Genomic DNA, 21,040 nt, shown 5'->3' with positions numbered 1-21,040 from the left:
AAAACTTCATTTATTTCAATTCAGTTAAATTCAATTCAGTTTTATTTATATAGCACCAACTCACAACACGTCGTCTTCATCGTCAAGTTTCAAGTCTTCCTGTTCATACTCTAGAGTTGAAAACTGGCTCAAAGTTCATCTGCTTAGCTGCCTTTCTCTCCTAGATAAAGTCACTAAAGGAGCTACAACCATTAATGCTTCACTTTTCTTTCCCATAGAAAGTACTCCTGGATCAGTGTTTCTGTGTTCTTTCTTGTTTCTGCTCTGTTCTCTCAAACCCCCAATCGGTCATGGCAAATTTCACTAACTCAATTTACTAAACACATTATATAGATTAATTATGGGCACACTGATGCTTTGAATCCTTTATTTATGTTAATTATGAGGATTTTCTGCTTTTATCAAATAAAAACACCACATTTAACATTAGAATATTACAGCAAACCAATAGAAAAGTTTTGAATAAAGAAAAGTATGTTTTATACCTCCTTCAAGGTTGCTAATTTCAAAGGGTACTTTTAATCTGACAAAGGTCAAATTGCTAACTGCACCATCCATACCCAGTAACTACATAGTAGTTACTGGGTATGGATGGAGTTCTATGGATGGAGTATGGATAGTTTAGTGTGTAGTGTAATAGCGTAGTTTACACTTCAAAGAGGTTCTGATGCTGAGGGACGGTGTAATGAATTATGAGGGTTAATACACACAACCACCGACTTATCCATTTGCAGCTTCGGCATACTTAAGCTACTACAAAATCGCAGCTACAGATGAAAATAGCGGATTCGCCTCAATTGGTAGCAGGAGGTCTATGACCTTGTCTAGCAGTTCATCAGCAAATGCTGTGACATAACAGTTTAAAAAACAAAATAGAGAATACAGAAAAAAAAAACGGATTGAAAAAATTTGACCTCAAACAGAATAGAAAGATATCTACTCAGCAGCTTGAGAGACTAAATTAAACTTTTCTGCACTTTTACAGACTAAGTATACAACAAAATGTATTGAAAGGCTAAAAATCTGGATTTTGCTTGATATGTTCCCTTTACGTAATATCTTATTGTAGCTTTAAAAACTTGTGGTAGCAATGTGTATAGACTTTTAAATAAAACTGATTCAAATAATGGCTGCACAATGACGCAGTTTGTACCACTGTTTCCTTGCAGCAAGAAGATCCTGGGTATGACTACCGACCAGGGGTCTTTCTGCATGGAGTTTGCATGTTCTCCTTGTGCATGCGTGCGTTTTCTCTCGGTACTCTGGCTTCCTCCCACAGTCCCAAAACATGACTGTTAGGTTAATTGGTCTCTCTCAATTGCCCTTATGTATTAATGAGTGTGTGCATGGTTGTTTGTTCTGTGGGTCTCTGTGTTGCCTGGCAATTGACTGGCGACCTGTCCAGGGTGTACCCTGCCTCTCGCCCATAGTCCGCTGGAGATACAATACCTTAAAAATTTTGGTAAACAGTTGAATGAGTTATAATCTTCAAATAATTTAAATGATCTGATTAAGCTTGTAGTAATCATTTCAACTTGTGACCATACTTTCTCAGATTTATTAGAAAGATGTGTATTTTTATGGCAATCATCATCATAAAGATAAAAATTACAATACTTTCTCATGATTTTGAGAGAGGGCAATATTTGTAGCTAAGTGATAATTATGAGACAGCTAATTAATAATTATCAGATAGTATATTGCAGTTTTGAGTAAGCTGTCGCATATGAGTGGCTTGGTCAAAATTTTAAAATAGAATATTTTTTCCAATGCAGTGGATAAAAAGGGGTCTTTGCTCTCCTGCTTTCACTTCAGAGAAAGAGAAAGTGAAAGTTACTGGGCAGCAGTGCTTGACAAATCAGCATATTCTCTTCAAGGAATGGAGCCCCTCCCAGTGTTTCCAGCTTTTTCTTTTATGAGAAACTGAAACCTACCAAATGCAGTAAAGAAAATGGCAGGGAAAAGTGAAGCACCGGATTCTTTGTGCTGCTCTATATGTCTGGAGGTGTTGAAGAACCCTGTGACTCTTCACTGTGGCCACAGCTACTGCATGGATTGTGTAAATAACTACTGGGACTTGAAGGATCAGAAGGGTGTTTGCAGCTGTCCTCAGTGTAGACATGCCTTCAGCTCAAGACCTGTACTGAACAAGAACACCGTGCTGGTTGATTTGATCGAAAAAATGGCAGATTCAGAGCGAACGACCACTTTAGGGGAGTACGAAGCCGGTCCAGGAGAAGTGGAGTGTGATTTCTGCACTGTGAAGAAGCTAAAGGCTGTCAAAACCTGCTTGGTTTGCCTGGCCTCTTATTGTGCTACACATATCCAGCCTCACTACAGCTCTGCTGCTTTCAAAAGGCACCAGCTGGTGGAGGTGTCAGCCTCCATTCAAGAGAAGATCTGCTCTAAGCATGACAAGCTGCTCGAAGTGTACTGTCGCAGTGATGATGAGTGCATTTGCCTGCTTTGTGTCATGGATGAGCACAAAGGTCATGACACTGTCTCAGCTGCAGCAGGCAGGAAAGACAAACAAGTAAGATTATTCTTTAAATGTATTTATTATTTTTAAGTGTTCTTTCCTGGCAGGGGAATCAAACTGTATGGTGGATGTTACTTTTCACAAAATATAATACTATATAGCCTAGATTTGCATATTTGCTCTGCAAATGGAGTAAAATTAGATATTCCTTATGCAGCACATTTGACTTTGGTTTAATTGCACAATATTGTTTAATTGGCACAGGAAGCAAATTAGACAGGCACCGAGAATTTTAAAGAGGCAAGGTTAATAAATGCCAAAATGAACAAAATACTATACAGGGAAAGCTCAACCAGAGACATACCAGGGCCAGTCTGTCTGTGGTTGCAAAGGGGTTGCCCCCCACACCAAGTGAAACCAAGTGAATCGGCACCTCCAAACAACTGCCAAACTGGTGATACCAACAAGCCAGGATACAGCACAGTATCCATGATACCCTCTGTAGCAACACACCCAGAATACAGCCACACAATGCCCGAGCCAATCCACAACAACTCAAAAATGTTACCAGATGAGCCACAACATCCCGCAACCCCGATTATCATCACTGCACCAGAGGCACGATACCAAAACGTCTTCCATGACCGTCACTGACACCATACACACAACACCACCCTGTATGAGAGACTAGTATCACGATCAAACAGCACGACTTATGTTACAGTGACAAAGATGGTAAAATTGGTGAAATTTGTCTTACAAGCTAGTAATGAAAAATTACATAGGATGTTGGATAATACTGCATGCTGTATATCTATGTTAGTGTGATAAGTGAACAATAAATGTGTTCATAGAAACTATTTGAAGAAAAGAAACAAAGATACCACCAAGGAATTGGAGAAAAAGAGAAGCAGTTGCAACAGCTGAGACAGAGAATGAAAGCAATGGAGGTGACATAATTTGTTTTCGTTGGCTAATGGGTCATTTATAAAGTTTATAAAGTAAAATAGATAATCATTTCTCTTTTGGTTACTGCTTTTAGCTTTCCAGAGATGCAGCACTTGATCAGAATGAGAAGATCTACCTTGAAATTGTCTCAATGGCAGACAAAAGACTTTCAGTTGTGAAGGAGCTAATCATGCAACAGGAAAAGGCAACCTCTGGTCAAACAGGGGCACTCATTGATCGCCTTGAGAAGGAGATTAGAGATCTGAGGAGGAGAGAAGACAAACTGAGGAAGCTGTCTTTAACTGAGGATAACATTTATTTCTTGCAGGTAAACATACTATATAAATGCACAGCTTGTGCAGTTTGCATACAGTGCCTTGCAAAAGTACATTTTTCACATTGTATCATGTTACAACATCAGTGTTTGGTTCTTTCCAGGTACAGAGTCCAAAAATATGACTTTTAGTTTAACTAGTTACTCTTATTACTTGACTTCTGAAGAAACTTAATTGCCCTGGGTATTATTTGGCAGTATTGGGAAATTGGGTTAAATACAAATGCACATCACACATTTTAGATTTTTATATGTAAAAGCCTTAAAAACCATCTGTTCTTATGCCGTTCACTTCACGACTTTGGTCTATCACATAAACATAAAATAAAATGAATTAAGATTTGTGTTTGTAATGTAAGTTTCATGGTTATGAATACTTTTGCAAAGCACCATATAATGTGTTTTTTGCTTTCGTGCTTTTCCAGCACTGCAAGCCTATTTTTGACAGCACAAAACCAGACATGGGCCTGAACTTAAACCTCCAACACAAACCCTTTGACTTTGTGACAAAGGCTATGTCAGACTTCAGAGACAAAATGGAAACATTGACAACAGCTATGGCGGAAATGTCAGAGAACAGTAAGAATATAACAAAACACATTTTTAGAGAGTTCTATATGTAAGTATGTGGTTGTCTCTTTGGACTAAGGAACATATATGTTTTCTGTTTCAGTGAAAATTAATCCAGATCCAAAGACAAGACAGGAATTGTGCATGTGTAAGTTGTTTATGTAACTTTTTTGAAATAGTTTTTGTGAATCCATATTGACCAAACTCAATGTTGTTTTTACTTTGCACATTTAAGATTCCTGTAGCTTGAGTTTGGATCCCAACACAGCTTTTGAGAACCTGTTGCTCTCTGATGGAAATACCAAGGTAACTTGGACCAAGAAAGCCCAGGAGTACCCCTACCACCAGGAGAGATTTACCAAATACGACCAAGTGTTGTGCTCTGAAGGTTTGTCTGGTGTTTGCTACTGGGAAGTTGAATGGAAGGGGCCCAGAGTCGAGGTGGCTGTGTGCTATAAAGGCCCAAATATGGAGGAAAGTTGCTTTGGATACAATGAGCAGTCCTGGAGTATTTGCTTTACAAACTCTGGATGCACGTTTTGGCACAATGAATTAAAAACCAAAGTTCTTGCCCCCCGTTCTTCCACTGTGGGAGTGTATTTGAACCATAAAGCTGGAAGTCTGTCCTTTTACAGTGTATCTAGCTCTGGACAACTGGAGCTCCTTCAGAAAGTTCTGACCACGTTCTCCCAGCCTTTGTACCCTGGCTTTATGGTGTCCAGAGGAGCTTCAGTTAAGTTAATAAAGCAGCAGTAAAATAACTAAATAGAAGACTGTCACATCTGGTCATTTCAATTAGGTAGTTCCAAGATTCTAACAAATTTTTTTCAACACTGAAAACATACATTGTTATATGCTTAACTCTAGATATAGAGTTAACTGTGTGAACTGAAAGAAGTATAATAATGTAATTTTGGTCAAGTAGTTCTGATTACTCTGCCGTTGTATTTCCCGTTAAATACAGAGGCACACAAGACAAAAGCAACAATATCTGTACATAAATCTTACCTAAATTACAAATATTACCACATATATCCTGTGTTAGGATACAGTGTATAAATAAACTTTACTCTCAGCTACGAATTTTCTTGTTCACAACTGTGCTGAAAAAAGCCAAAATTGTATACAATAGTTGAAAAACATGAATAAACAAATAAATAAATGAGACTTGCCTTTAATTACAGTTCAGTTTTTGACGCTTATTGTGGTCTGACTTTTTTCCTCCCGGTTTTTCTGTAACAGCATTTCAGCTTTTGTTCTGATGTTTTCTGTTTTGTTCACCTCTTCATCTGTAGACATTCTGCTTAGGTTTTTTTGTGCTTTTAGAGATTATATTTTGTCATCCTGTCAGTCCTGGTCTGCTCAACCTGTACCTTCATTTAAGTTTTAGTTAGGTTAGAGATTTGGACTGAATATTTATCAAATATTTACTCAGGTTGTCGAAATATAACCAAATCAGAAGATGACACAGATTCGATGCACAGAATTAGATTGAAATGAGGTTTTATTGTTCCAACTTAGGTAGACCTTGATTAGAGTTGTTAGAAGCCAGAGGATGAGGAAGCCCCAAGGATCCGAGCAGAGAGAGAGTGCTCTGGCGGTGGAAATATTTACAGTGCAGATTTCCTGAAGAAGAGTTCCATATGGCGACAGGCAGGCAGGCAGACAGATGGGCAGATCGACAGGAAGGCAGGACAACAAGCGATCAGGCAGGCTGACAGAAGTCCACATAACAGAGACTATGTTCCAGCAACAGACTTCTTCTTCTTCTGTGTTGTTTTTTGGCAGTTGGCAAATAACTTGAAGATGTGCATTACCGCCACCAACTGGTATGGAGTGTGGTTCTTCATGGTTTTAAATCTTATTTACTATTACAACAATCAAATTTTATTTATTAATTTAGTGCTTTTGAAAAATCTAATTATAATTTGAATATGTTTGCTACCTAAACTTCTTTGCAAAGTATCTCTCAATATAAAATTTTCTTTAATACCTACAAATTCTCTCCTTAAAATTGTTCTTTCTTGTTCATATTTCTGACACTTCAATATTACATGTTCTATTGTTTCCTCCTCTCCACAATGATCACATTTTCCTGTATTATGTTTCTTTATCTTGAACAATGTAGAATTAAGTCCTGTATGTCCTAGTCTTAATCTTGTAATTAATCTTTCCTCTTTTCTACTCCTTCTTCCTGTTCTTACTTCTCCTACTATCTTGTTGATTCTGTAAAACCATCTTCCTTTCTTTTCTTCATCCCACCTTTTTTGCCACTCTTTCCTGATTCTCTGTTTAATTATATTTCTTGCCTCTGACCTACTAATATTTATTATAAAGCTAATGTTGTTTTGTGTTGCCTTCTTTGCTATCCTGTCCGCCTTCTCATTCCCTCCAACTCCTACATGTGCCGGTACCCATAAAAACACTAATATTAATCCCATTCTTTGTATTCTAAATAAAGTAAGTTTTATTTCCAACAAAATGTCTGGTCTACCCTCTGAATGATTATGTTTTAAACTTAATAATGCTGAACTTGAGTCTGAACAAATGATTGTTTTTAATGGTTTTATATCCTCCACCCACTGCACTGCTAATAATATTGCTAATAATTCTCCTGAATATACTGATAATCCATCTGTAATTCTTTTTCCTACTTTTATTTTAAATTCTGGTATTACAAATGCTACTCCTATTTTTTCATCTGTTTTTGATGCGTCTGTGTAAATCTGGACATAATGATAGTAATTGTTTATATATTCTTGTATTATACTTGAATCTAATCTACATTTTGGATCCTTTTTCTTTTCCATCAATACCATATCCACCACTGCTTCTGGTAATAGCCACGGTGGCACTACTGGCAAAGGCAACATTAAACTTATTTCTTTTTCATATATTTGAAATTTTTCTGCTATATTATTGATAATCCAACCAAAACTCTTAACTTGTTTTTTTTCTTTTTCCCAGCATGGTTTTAAAATATCACGTGTGGGATGATCCGGATTATTGCTTTGTAAGTTTATCCAGTAATTTATTGCTAACTGTTTCCTTCTTAAATCTAATGGCATCTCTCCCATCTCTACCTGAAGTGCTGCTATTGGACTGGTTCTGATTGCTCCTGTACAAATTCTTAAAGCTTGATGTTGTATATTGTCAAATTTTATAAGATGAGTGTTTGCTGCTGATCCATAAATTATACTTCCATAATCAATATTTGATCTAATTAATCCTGTATAAATTCTTTTTAATGATGTTCGATCTGCTCCCCAATCAATACCAGCCATACATCTCATAATGTTTAATATTCTTTTGCATTTATCTATGATTTTTTCTATATGTACTTTCCATATAATTTTTTCATCAAACCATATACCTAAAAATTTTATATTTTTTACTTGTTCTAAAACTTGATTGTATAATTTTAGTTTGATATTTTCTCTTTTCCTTTTCTGTGTAAACACCATTACTTTTGTTTTTTCCACTGAGAATTTAAATCCCCATTGATTTGCCCATTGTTCTATTCTAATAATCTCATCCTGTATTTTCTTTTCAATAAATTTGATATTACGACCCCTTTTCCATATAGCTCCATCATCTGCAAATAGTGAGCAACCGACGTCCTTACCAATATTTTTAAATACATCATTTATCATTATAGAAAACAATAACGGACTTATAATACTTCCTTGAGGAGTACCATTATCTATTATATATTTATCTGACAATTCTTGACCAATTCTTACTTGTATTGTTCTTTTTGTTAAAAAATCTTTAATCCAGTTAAACATTTTTCCAGTAATACCCATTTTATTTAATTTAATTAATAATCCTTCAACCCACATCATGTCATATGCTTTTTCTATATCAAAAATACAGCTACTACATTTTCTTTGTTTATTTGTGCTCTCCTAATTTCATATTCTAAACATAATGCAGAGTCATTTGTGCTTCTCCCTTTTCTAAACCCATTTTGATTTCTAGATATATATCCATTAATATTTAAATAATATGTTAATCTATTATTAATCATTTTTTCCATTATTTTACAAATATTTGATGTTAATGCGATTGGTCTATAATTTTCTGGTTTTGTGTTATCTTTTCCTGGTTTAGCTATTGGAATAATTATTGCTTCCTTCCAGCTCTGTGGCAGCTCTCCCTCCTCCCAGACTTTATTGTATAATTCTAATATTTTGTCTTTTGCTTTGTCATTAAGATGTTCTATCATCGTATAGTAAATTTGATCTTTTCCAGGTGATGTATTTTTTGTTTTCCTGGTTACAAAGTTCAATTCTCCTTGTGTAAATGGTTCATTTATTAATTTATTTGTATCTACATTATTTTGCATTAATTCTTTATATTTCATCTTTGTGATTTCCCTACCTTTCTTTCCCTCTTCACTAATATTATTTGAACTATGAATTTTACTAAATGTTTTAGCTAATATTTCTGCTTTTTCTTTATCTTCCGTTATAGTTATATTATCTATTTTTAATATAGGATATCCATATTCTTTTCTAATACCCTTCATTCTTTTAATCGTTTTCCAAATTTGATCAATTTTTGTTTCTCTCCCTACGGTATTACAAAAGTTTCTCCAATATTCTCTTTTTGTATGTTTAATGATCTTTCTTACCTTTGCCTGCTTTCTTTTGTACTCAATTAAATTCTGATAAATTGGGTTACTTTTTAACATTTTAAATGCTTTATTTCTTAATTTTATTACTTCACTACATTCTTTTGTCCACCATGGCACAATTTTTTTATCGTTCTTTCTTCCTCCTTTTTTTATTGATTCTTCTGCAGCCTGTAATATTTTTTTACAGATATTTATATTTAAACTATTTATATCAATTGACTCATCTATTTCTTCCAATTTCTTTTGACTTAAATATTTAAATTTTTCCCAATCAGCCTTATTAAAGTTCCATCTTTTATATAATCCTGTATTCCTGTTATTTATTAATATTCCTGTTATGATTTTAATGGGGTAATGATCACTGCCTACTGTTGTATCTTTGTCAATGTCCCACTCACAGTTATTGGCTAAACAATTTGATACTATTGTTAAATCAATCACAGATTCTGTACCTGTTTTTACATTAATTCTTGTTCCTTTTCCATCATTTATACATACCAAATTTTTTATTTCCATTATTTCTTCAATAACTTGTCCATTTTTATTATTACATTTTCCCCATAATGTGCTGTTAGCATTAAAATCTCCACACCAGATTACTTTTCCTTCTAAGTATCCCATTAATTCATCCATCAACTCAAATGATAATATTTTACATGGATTATAAAAATTTATTATTTTACACTTTTCCTTTTTATTGTAAATTTCAACTACTATATATTCTAACTCTTTGCCTTTTCCTAATATCTGATATTGTATCCCTTCTTTTATAAATATTCCACATCCTCCTCCACTTCCTTCTATTCTATCCCTTCTGATACTATTGTACCCTTTAAACACAAAATCTAGGTTTGGTTTTAACCACGTCTCCTGTATACATATAATTTCTGGTTTTTCTTCAATTCCATCTATATACCCTTTAAATTCCTGTCCATTAGCTATTAAGCTTCTTGCATTCCACTGTAATATTATCATATATTTCTATCAGCTGGGGTTCCTCCTTGCCTTCCATCTGTTTCCAACTTTTTATTAATGTTTTCCCAAGATCCTTCTTTAAACCCTAAGAACTTTTCTGCTCCTCTGACTATTATTTTAATCTTTTCTGTTTTGTGTTTAGCCTGTTCAGTGCAGTTAATGACATAAGCTATGAATAATATCAGTTTTTCCACAGACATTGTAACATTTTCCTCTGATTCTACTTTTCTTTGTTGATAATCTTGAATCCTAATTTGACCTTCATCCCTTGATCTTTCTTTCTGTACATTTTTGACTGCTTCGGCATAGCTTATGTTTTTAGTCATTTTAATTTGTTGGATTTCTTTTGCTTTCTTCCTTACCTCACATCCCCCGAATGTAACTCTATGTTGCCCTCCACAATTGCAACATTTTTCCTGCACTTCTTCCCCACAATCTTCAATTCTGTGATCTTCTCCACACTTTGGACATCTTTGTTTTCCTTTGCAGACAGCTGCTATGTGACCATATCTCTGACATTTAAAACATCTTAGTGGTGGAGGAATGAAAGGCCTCACAGAAAAACTCAGATATCCTATTTTAACATTTTGTGGCAACACCTTTTCTTCAAAATCTATTAAAATTGACAGGCTTCCTACTCTTTCACCATTTACATTTTTTGTCAGTCTTTTGAGATTTTTTACCTTTGCACCAACAATGCTTTTTTTTAACTTGTCTATATCTTCCTCCAGAGGAATGCCATAAATTACCCCCCGAATGATTTTATCTTCTCCTATAATCTTCCTCTCTGTCACTGTTTTCTTGCAAATGTTTTCCACTTGTAAAGCCTTTCTTCTTTGTTCTTCAGTTTTACACACCACCAGTATATTTCCATCTCTCAAGACCTTCACCATTTCAACATCTCCTATCTTTTTTTTAATTTCTCTAGATAGTGAAATAGGACTCAGGTTCTCTTTTTCTTCTTCATTTTTTATCTTTAATATTATTTTACATTCTTCCCTTCCGATTTTCCTCCTAACTACTCTCTCTTCTTCAGAACTGTTTTCTTCCAACTCTCTTTTATTCCTTTGGCTGTCTAACATTTTTCCTTCTTCTGCTTTACCTCTTCCGCGTCCTCTCCCTCTACTTACTGGCGTCCATTCATCAAAGTCCATATTATCCTCCTGTGTATCCATTCTGAACCATTCACATACCAGTTTATGCCTTTTACTGCCACTTCCAAAAGTAAATAATTTCTACCACTGTGGGGTTCTTAGTAGACCAACGTTTTCAGATCGAAGTTTCGCGCCAAGATCCTGCCTCCAACCAATCCTTTTCCGGGCAACTCTCCAGCAACAGACTGTGTCAGCAGCTGTCTTAAAAAGCCATGAGCTCATTAGCTGGATGAGTTGCAGCTGAGAACAATGAAGTGCCAGAACCAGCCAGCAGAGATCTCACAATATTTAGTATTTTCTTCTGCAGAGATTTACTGTGAATGATTGAAAAGACAATTACAATTGTTCCATTCTTCTGGCATTCCAACTGCATCCATCATAGATATACAGTCCAACTCAGTATGATAACTTAAGGAAATATATTTTTTCTCATAGAGAAACAGTTCTGATTTTAGCAACCCCATTTGACCCCAATAGACTAATAATTTTCAGCCAATTAAAGTTAGATTAGTTTAATTTAGGAACCAAACTCTAGTTTTAATCTTTAACTGGCCTTTGGAGAACTTCAATTTGACAGCCAAAAAACTTACTTTAATTTTTATTTATTTATTTGCATAAACAGTTGTTTAGCAAATCTTGATAATGGCAAAATTATATTATTATTATATCTTGGTGTGTGTTTGTTAAGTTAATTCAATTCAGTTTATTTATATAGTGCCAATTCACAACACATGTCATTTCAAGGCACTTCACAATGATTTGTTAAATTGCCAATATGTCTTGTTCCTTAAACTTTAATCCTCCAATCCAATACCTGAGACCAAACAACAGCAGAATAAGCTGTTTGACATTGGCAGAGAGGCTTTGGTAAGTTTTCAGGCATAACCTGCATCAGGGGTGTTTTTAGTTTGGGGGCTTTAGCCCAAACCCAAAATATTTAAATTTCCATGAGACAGTTTATAAGTAATTTAAAGTTAAAATAACATACATATTGTAGCAGTTCTCTGTCTCGGCTGGTTTTAGACTGAATGTAAATTATTGTGAATCAAACAAAGAAGGTTAACAATAAATTTACTTGGTTTTTATTTTTGTTAGAATCTGAATGAAGGATAAGGAGAAACAGAGTTTAGGACTGATGAAAAATCATTTTGCTGCAAATAATGACACATTTTGAGGTATTTAGAAAAAAATGTAATCTGAATTTTTGCTGACAAAACTTTTTCTTAAACTCAGAGATGTTTACTATGGGCCAGATAAATGTGCTTCATTTGTCATCTACATAAATTACCTTTTTAAACATGACATTCTCATCAAAGTGTTCCACTCCTAAGGCTCCATTGTCTCTATTCTTACATTTCAAAAAAGGAAAGTGGTAAAAAGTTGATTTTCTTAAATCTTTGTCAAATGGTAAATTCCTAAAACACATTTACTTTAATTATGCTGAGAGCTTTCGAAACATTTTATTAAAATTGTTCCTTCTTTTATGAACCTGTTCTCTTTTATCGCCATCTATTCAGCCCTTCATTCCACTTCTGGAGAAATTTGGCCTGCCAAAAATAATAAAAGAAACATTTTACAACACAGTCTTTTGTTCTGCACTGAACATGTGAGATATTAGTGCAGTTCTTACTATTAAACACTTTGAGAGGAAAGGGTGTTAAGCTGTGGTGTTTAAAATATAGCATAGAGCCTCATCCTGGACCTTATCAGTACTGATATTACAGTTATTAATAACTGTATACATATGGTATGTATGTCTCACCTTCAGTAAAACTGTACCCTTGTATCATTAGTTTAGTTTGTATAATTTTACATGTGTAATTTAGAAAAATCAAATAGCTAACTAATTAATGGTCCACCTGTGATTAATTGGTATGATTTATTTCTTAATTATACCGCATCTTTAAAGCCAGAGCTGTATGTTTAGAATCAGCACAGAAGATATGAAAGAGAAGAGGGACGCTTAGTTTTGCTCTTTCTACTACATCTTACTGGCTGCTGCTGGAGGACATAATGACCACTTTCACCCTCTTCGCTACATGCTCACACTACTCTCCAATTTTGCATTATTTGCAGTTATTTCAGTTTTTAACTTTATGTTCTCTCTCTTTTCTCTTCCTAGAAGCTACACCTGGCCTGACTGTGTCTACCTGTGACACCTTTCTGGAGAGGGGCATTGTCCAAGCTTCTGCTGGCAACAACTTAATGCTCACCTTCTACAGATGATTCACATGGCCCTGTCTTTCAGTGTTTAACCCTTTCTCTCTCCTAAATATAGCAATTGACTGAGCTTTTACTGTGACTAACTCTGTGCTCTCTTTCAGACTCTCACCTTCAAAACTGGCTGAAAGTTTCTGTTCTTTCTTTCTAGATGAAACGACTAAAGGAGCTACATCCACTAACATTTACTTTTCCTTCCCATAGAAAGTACTCCTGGATCAGTGCTTCTGTGTTCTCTTTGTGTCTCTGCTCTGTTCTCTCAAACCCCCAGTCGGTCGTGGCAGATGGCCGCTCACACTGAGCCTGGTTCTGCTGGAGGTTTCTTCCTGTTAAAAGGGAGTTTTTCCTCTCCACTGTCGCTACATGCTCATCCAGACAAGTGATTGCTACAAATCTGACTCGATGCAATATGCTGGGTTTCCTTAGATAAAAAAACTTTTTATCCAATTTCAATAAATAACTGCATCTGGCTGCACTGTTCAATGGTTACGATTAATTGGAATGTATGTACCTGACTTTTGTGAAGTGCCTTGAGACGACAAGTGTTGTGAATTGGCGCTATATAAATAAAACTGAATTGAATGTTTAGCTACGTTAGGATTAAACGCTTGTATTTTGACTGAAGTAAAGGACCAGATGTTTTCACATTATGATGCAAATCCAGCTAGAAGCTCACAGAGAAGGTTGCTACTGTTTTCTATCAGCCAGATTATTTAACTTCACCTACAGTTTAGGTGAAAGACCCTCTGCTCTGTTCTTCATCATGACCCTGATGATGCTCATTAGATTGAACCTCCCCCTCATGTCTTGCTGGGTGAATAAGTGATTAGCTGTAACTTACAATTATCCCTTTCTGAGTCAGCATTCAGGTTTTACCGCTATCTTCAGCCTGGGTTTTACCACTCTGCTTCCACCTGTTCCTGCACACACACGACCCGGGTCCCACTCTTCGGTTGGCTCCGCGGTTGCTCTGAAATGAGCCCTGTTCGAGGCGCTCAGTGTAACGTTTCGGGTAATGAAGGAGGCAGGTCGACGGCCCTGGAGTAAACTGCTGTTCTGGACTTGTCCAGAATGGAGTCCGTCTCCGGCTGTGCGCGTAGTTGCGCATTCGCGGTGCCGCGAGAACGCAAATAATTTTGTTGTCTTCTCGTTTTAACTCATTGTCAAGTTAGGTGGGGTGGGAGGTGATTATATGGAACACAAGTGAAAAAAATCGGATCGTTTTTTAAATAAAAATGTGAAGTTCAATACCATTTTGTGGCTGCATCTTTTTAATACTTCTAAATTTCTTATCAAGAAGTCTGTTCAGAAAACACCGGGCCTGTGCTGACCAGCACATGAGCAACGTGCACCATTTTAAGGGAAATAAACAGGTTTCACTCACTGGTATAAGACTTATTGGCGAGAAGTATTGTTCCAGCAAAAAACTTAATCCACCATAGACAGATTTACCAACTTTCAGGTAACACTTTCTGCATTAAATATATCAAGTCTAAGTACAATTCAAAAGTTTCTCTCTTGGCCAATGTTGCTCTTCTTGCTTTGTGTTTTTGAATTGCACAACGTTGTGTGTCTCTTTAAGACAAGGAAATATCCGCCCACTTAATTCACAAGGTCAAAGAGCACTCCACTGAATGAAACTGAAAGTAACCAAGGGTTGAGCGGGGAAAATGGCTCACAGCCTGGACCTGTTGGATTGCTCCATTTGTTTACAGCTACTGGACGAACCTGTGACTACTGCCTGTGGACACAGCTATTGTATGACATGTATAAATACTTTCTGGGACACAGGTCCAAACATTGAGAGAAAATACAGCTGTCCTCAGTGCCGGGCAACTTTCAGCCCAAAGCCTGTTCTCCAGAGGAACACAGTCCTGGCTAATCTGTTAGACGAGCACAAGAAGAAAACCAGACAAAGTGCTGCTGCTGATGAAGATGATGCTGCTTCACCAGGAGAGCTGCCATGTGATTCTTGCACCAAGAGGAAACGAAAAGCTCAGATGTATTGTCTCATGTGTTTAGCCTCCTTCTGTGAGACACATCTGCAGCCTCATTTCCAGTTGCCTGTACTGAAGAAGCACAAGCTGATACAGGCCTCTATGAGGATAAAAGAAAGTATCTGCCCCCTTCATGACAGACGTTTTGAAATTTACTGTCGCACTGATAAGCAGCTGGTGTGTCCACTCTGTGTGGCGGAGCACAGGAGTCATAACATTGTGGAGGTCACAGCAGAGGTCCATGCAAAGCAGGTAATCCAGTTCATTCAAAACCTAAAGTTATGTTTTTATGACTTTTTTAATCTCAGTGCATTACAAGTTGATGACCTTCTGTTTTAACAGGTGCAACTGGATATGGCCAGACAGGAAGTAGCAGGTAGAGTTCTGGATTCCCAGCATAAAATGGGACAGCTCAAGGAAGCAGCAAAATCCATTAGAGTAAGTGTAACGTAGCTCACATACCTGACATGTCAACTTTTGACTTTTTTGCAGATCATATTTAACAGCCTTGTAAAATCATAGGCTTAATAACAGCAAATTTTTATTTCTGTCTGTGGTAACCCGGGATCTTAAAATATGTGGAGTAAAAGACCTTTCTGGGTCGTTGTTGTCCAGATGTTTGTCAGAATGCCCCACATCACGTGAAAAGGTCTCTTAGATGGGACTGAGCAAAAGAAGAGTTTTATTGAGGTTTGGAATCATGTTTTTCATTAATTTTAATTAAAAAATTCAAGAGGATTTTTAAATACTTCATGATTAATTATTGATTTTAATGCTGACTGATGATTGTAGTACATTTTGAATGTGAATATTGTGGGGTGATAACATCCTTCAGATTACAGGAAGATGGATTAAATAAGGAAACTGCATCAGTCATGATTGTTACTGTGGCTAAAGTTAAATATAATATAGTGTGTGTTTTTTTTTTTTTTCAAACTAAAGACGTTTCTCTCTGATGCCCAAAGGAAAACAGGTTAGCTAGCGCTCTCTTATCCCTGTCTGTCCATGGGAATTAGACCGCTTGTTTTCCCCTGGTCCACTTTTTATTTGTCAAAAGCCTCTAACCTGATAATCCCACCTGGAAAGGCCTTCCGTGGAGCTGATACCAAGACACCACTGTTTGAAAGCTATTCCGTCAGGACGGAGGGGACTTGATCACCCATTCCCTAGTTCAGCTGTGTTAATTCTTCTCTATGTCCACATTTTACAGTTTGCATGTTTTGTGTAGAGTTAGTGTCTGCCTTTATGTTCTTCACCCACAGCGGTGGCCCCCTCAGCCTAATTTAGCAAGATATTTTAAGTTGCCTTCTCGGTCATTTTAGCAACTGCTTGCAGTGTGATAGAAAACGTCTGAGCACCAAAACAATCAAATGATGCACTCTGCCAGAAAACACAACACCTCCATCCATCCGTGGAGCGATGCCAGGATGAACAAACAGCTTTGTGCCAAGAGCGAATCATCATCCAAGAGGAGAGACGGGTGTTCAGATCTTCATGTCTCCAAAGATCCATTTCAGTTCCTTTGAGTAAATAAACTAGATGGGAAAGTGAGTGCGTTAGTTATTTCCTGGGCAACAGTCCTCCTTTTCTCACTTTATTGTCCCTCAATGCAGAAGTCAGCATTTTTTTATTTTTCTGATTCTTTTCCTATTCACTTGGAGCTCTTCGAAACTGTCAGACTCCAAACATTATCAGTCATGACAGCTGTAATGGTGTTTGGTTTACACTAGGATGCTGCTTGGGAGGCGAGTGACAACTTTGAGCAGCAGTGCACCAAACATCTCCGTTTATATGCCCACTCTCTGGAAAAGAAATGTGTTGAGATGAGAGACAAAGTTGGAGAGGTAGAGAAAGCCGGAGTCGACTGGACTAAAAATCACATAGGACGGCTGGAACGTGAAGTCCATAAACTGAAGGGAATGGGCCATAATCTCGGCCAGCTTGCCCAAACAGACGATCCCATTCAATTTCTTAAGGTGAATACTGAGTTTCATTTCTTCCTTTTTATTTTAAGATGTTTATTGTCAGACTGTCAGGATTATGCATGTGTTTGGCTCCTGCAGGATATTCAGGCTCTGGGTGGCCTCCCTGTGTTTTCAGGCTCAGATGAAGGACCAGTGTCTCTGACACAGTTTGTTTCTGCAAAAAAAGACCAATTAAAAAACATGTGTGACAAGCAGAAGGATCAGTTATTTGGCCATTTCACAGATAATGCAAGTAAGTTGGGTATTTATTTGACAAATTTCATGAGATCAACATGTTTCCGGAATTTGAGAAAATCTTTTTTTTCCCTTCTTGTCAGCATTGAGTATTTCCAGTAAATCCTACATCGAACCAATATCAAGAAAAAACCTGTTGGCTATGTGTGGATGTGAGTAGCCTAATACAAATATCTGTACAAATGTTCGTTAAAGTTTTACCATCTGAATGAGCGAATTTATCCCCTCCTGTAGGTACTGTTCTAGAGCTGGATCCTAACACAGTGCATGCATGTCTTTACATGACAAACACCAAGAGAGAGCTATCATGGGGAATAACGGGCCAGGCTCATCCTGATCACCCTGACAGATTCACCCACTTTTACCAATCGATGTGCCAAAATGGCCTTAAAGGAAACCACTACTGGGAGGTGGAGTGGGATGGTGGCATCATCGAAGTGGCTGTGTCATATAAAGACATACAAAGGAAAGGGATGGGTAAAGACAGCTGCTTCGGCCACAACAACCTTTCTTGGAAAATGATCTGCTCTTCTTCTGGTTGCACGTTTTGGCACAATAATCTTCACAAAGGTTATATTCCTCCTGCTCAGTCTCGCAGAGTGGGTGTGCACCTCAGGTATGAAGAAGGAAAGTTGAGTTTCTACAGCATTTTAGGCCCTGATAATCTTACACTGCTGCACCAAGTCACGGCAACCTTCACTGAACCTCTCTATCCTGCATTTACTGTGGATTTAGGAGCAACGCTGACAATATGCACCATTTAGGATAGTCAACATCATAGAACACTGTGTACAAGATCAACTGCTGTTTATATGTAAATAAATGGGGGGAAAAGAAGTCTTAAAACCACAGGAGTTTTATGTATGTCAGAGAAACATATTTGTTTGGCTTTTTGTTGTGTTCAGAGGTTTTGTTGAGGCAATGATTATAGCTGAAACAACAAACCCTGAGGCATGATGAATGTAAAACATTATACTTAACGGGTAAAAAATTAATAATGAAACAAATGATGAACTGTATGTGAAACCTGACTACCTGCCAAAGCGTCTTTTTAAATTAAATTATATTTGTCAGGATCTGTTTGTTAGGTTTTCTGTTCATTTCTGGTTCTTTACATTTCCTCTGGTTAGTTTTGTTGTTTTCTGTTTCAGATACATTCAGTTATATTCTGATAGATCTGGTTCTTGTTTATGTTCTTAGTCTAGTAATTGTTTTCTTGTATTCTGGTCACCTCCATGCTCTCCTTTCTTATTTGTGTTAAGTAGTCACTCCCTCTGTCTCCCTGCAGCCCTGGTCCACACCTGTGCCATATTGCTCCTGATTAACTCCTCTCCCAGTTCATTGGTTCTCACTTCACTTCCCTCAGTTTATAAGCTCTCTGGTTTGCATTGCTCTCCACTGGTTCCTTCCATTAACAGCCCGTTATCATCCTGTTACCTACCCTGCGTCTTTGCCATGGTCCAACCCTGATTCCTCTGTTACTTGGATTTTCATGAGCCTGCTTCCAACCTGTTTATGTTTTTCACCTGCCTGAGTTCCTGTGCCTGGGTCATGAAATGAGCATTGTGATTTACGAAGTATAGAAAGATATGAGAATAAAAAGGCTTCATGACATCAACTAAATACAAGCAAGGGTTCTTCCAGGCTAACTGTTGCTCTTCTTTGTGTTGATTGTATTTTTGTTACAAAAGCTGATTCTTATATACGGTTTATATAAGAAAACTTTTATTTTCATGAGTGCTTTCTGATATTGACTAACTTGGGTTTTGGAATTTTGTAAAACCCTTACATAAAATCGGATAATTTAAAGGGCTTTTTCTGTTGCCTGTAATGTCTTCAACACTTCGATTATTATCTAAACCTTAAATGGGAAACGTTTTGTCCCATTATGCAGTAGAAACCAGATGTTTACATACACTGTATAAAATGACAAACCTTTTTTTCTTACTGTCTGACATTAAATCAGACTAAGCTTTTAGTTGTAGTTGAGTTAGGATTACCAAAATTACCTCTATTTGCTAAATGCAAGAGGGATGACAGAAATTTTATTTTTTTACTTTTACATTTCCTTAGTATTTAATAAAATTTCATTTTAAACTGCATGGCTTGCATCAAACATTTTGTGCTTTCTGAAGTATATTTTGGTCATGCAGAGTCGGGTTTGTAGGTGGTCTTTCCTGGACACACCTTCTCAGCACTGCTCACAAATTTTCTATGGGACTGAGTTCAGGGTTTTGTTTTGACAATTTTTCAGTGTTAAAAAATTGTCAATGTTGACAATTTTTGAAGATCCCAGTTTGACTGAACCTTTAAAAGGGAGATATACGTAAGTTGTTGATGCGTTAAGGATGCACACATGTAATCATGAACTGTCTGGAACGCAGATTTATTAGGCCCGAGCAGGAAAATTGCAAGGGCCTATTGTAATCGCTCGAATTCTTATTCTTTTTTCCGGGGACTTTTGGCGGGGCAATATGGGGACTTTGCCATGCCCCAAAACTCACCAAATTTTACCCCAAATTGTCCCCCGCGTGAAATTTTCGTTCTTTAATGTCGTCGTCAGTGGGCGTGGCCAAACCACTTAGCCACGCCCCAAACGTGAGATAGGCGTAGAGATGTGAAATTTGGCACAATGCTAGAGCACCTCAAAACAAGAAAAAAAGTATCTTGGGGGTATGCCCTAAAATGCACAGGAAGTCGGCCATTTTGGGTCAAAGGCCAATTTTTGCCCGTTTTTCACTTTTACTCACCTCGAACTTTAACGAACTCCTCCTAGGGATTTTGAGCTATCGGGTTCATATTTGGTCTACATGCAGTTAAGGGATGGGGGATTAAAAGTTATCAAAATCGTGAGTTTTTGGCCATGTTTAAGGGGCGTGGCCGGGGCACAAACTTGGAATTCGCGCCGAAAGTGAAACATTGCAATAACTTTCCCAAACAAATTCCAAATCACACCAAAGTTGGCAGCAAGGAGGACCTTCGGGTTCCCGACAATCCTATGGGGTCATATGCTGACATCATCAAAGCCACGCCCCCTCAGAACAGGAAGTCACTTTTTTCACTTGGAAAGTTGCCTCTCTGACCCTCTTGACCCAATCAACTTGAAAGTGTGTCAGAAGACAGATAACTAGTGGGTCTAACTTCGTTTGAGGCACAGTGTCTTTTCATAAAAGGGCGTGGCCGTGGCAGCGCCGCGAATTCAGACGTCACGCCATGGCCATACGTTTGCCTCTAATTTCCACATAGATCATCTGATCTGCATCACATTCAATGTGATTGATCCTTGTCCAGTCCCCCACAAAGATCTGATGACATATATTCGGTGGGCGTGGCCTAATTCGTCCACAGCGCCCCCTAGAATATTTCAAAAAATCAGCCCCAAGCCATGCTTTGACCGAGGATTGTGAAATTCGGTATACATATGTCACTTCTTAGGACCTACAAAAAAGTATCTTGGACCATTGGTCCAAACCCCACAGGAAGTCGGCCATTTTGGATTGAAGTT

The 21,040-nt window shown here is 37.2% G+C and overlaps 2 protein-coding genes across 2 annotated transcripts; both read left to right on the top strand.

The window, feature by feature from the left end:
• Window positions 1-1,403: 1,403 nt before the first annotated feature.
• Window positions 1,404-5,514, top strand: LOC124857990 (E3 ubiquitin/ISG15 ligase TRIM25-like). Its single transcript, XM_047349656.1, has 6 exons — window positions 1,404-2,533; window positions 3,334-3,429; window positions 3,522-3,755; window positions 4,187-4,340; window positions 4,435-4,479; window positions 4,567-5,514. The coding sequence occupies exons 1-6, from the start codon at window positions 1,952-1,954 to the stop codon at window positions 5,085-5,087; spliced, it is 1,632 nt and encodes a 543-aa protein (XP_047205612.1). The 5' UTR covers window positions 1,404-1,951; the 3' UTR covers window positions 5,088-5,514.
• Window positions 5,515-14,576: 9,062 nt separating this feature from the next.
• On the top strand, window positions 14,577-19,345 carry LOC124857312 (E3 ubiquitin/ISG15 ligase TRIM25-like). The gene is made up of 6 exons (XM_047348529.1): window positions 14,577-15,568; window positions 15,659-15,754; window positions 17,047-17,292; window positions 17,380-17,533; window positions 17,619-17,687; window positions 17,770-19,345. Exons 1-6 carry the CDS (start codon window positions 14,990-14,992, stop codon window positions 18,297-18,299), a joined length of 1,674 nt encoding a protein of 557 aa, XP_047204485.1. The 5' UTR covers window positions 14,577-14,989; the 3' UTR covers window positions 18,300-19,345.
• Window positions 19,346-21,040: the final 1,695 nt, after the last annotated feature.

Source organism: Girardinichthys multiradiatus, chromosome 2 (genome assembly GCF_021462225.1).
Source record: "Girardinichthys multiradiatus isolate DD_20200921_A chromosome 2, DD_fGirMul_XY1, whole genome shotgun sequence".
NCBI classification, from domain to species: domain Eukaryota; kingdom Metazoa; phylum Chordata; class Actinopteri; order Cyprinodontiformes; family Goodeidae; genus Girardinichthys; species Girardinichthys multiradiatus.
This window is presented reverse-complemented; position numbering and strand designations above follow the sequence as displayed.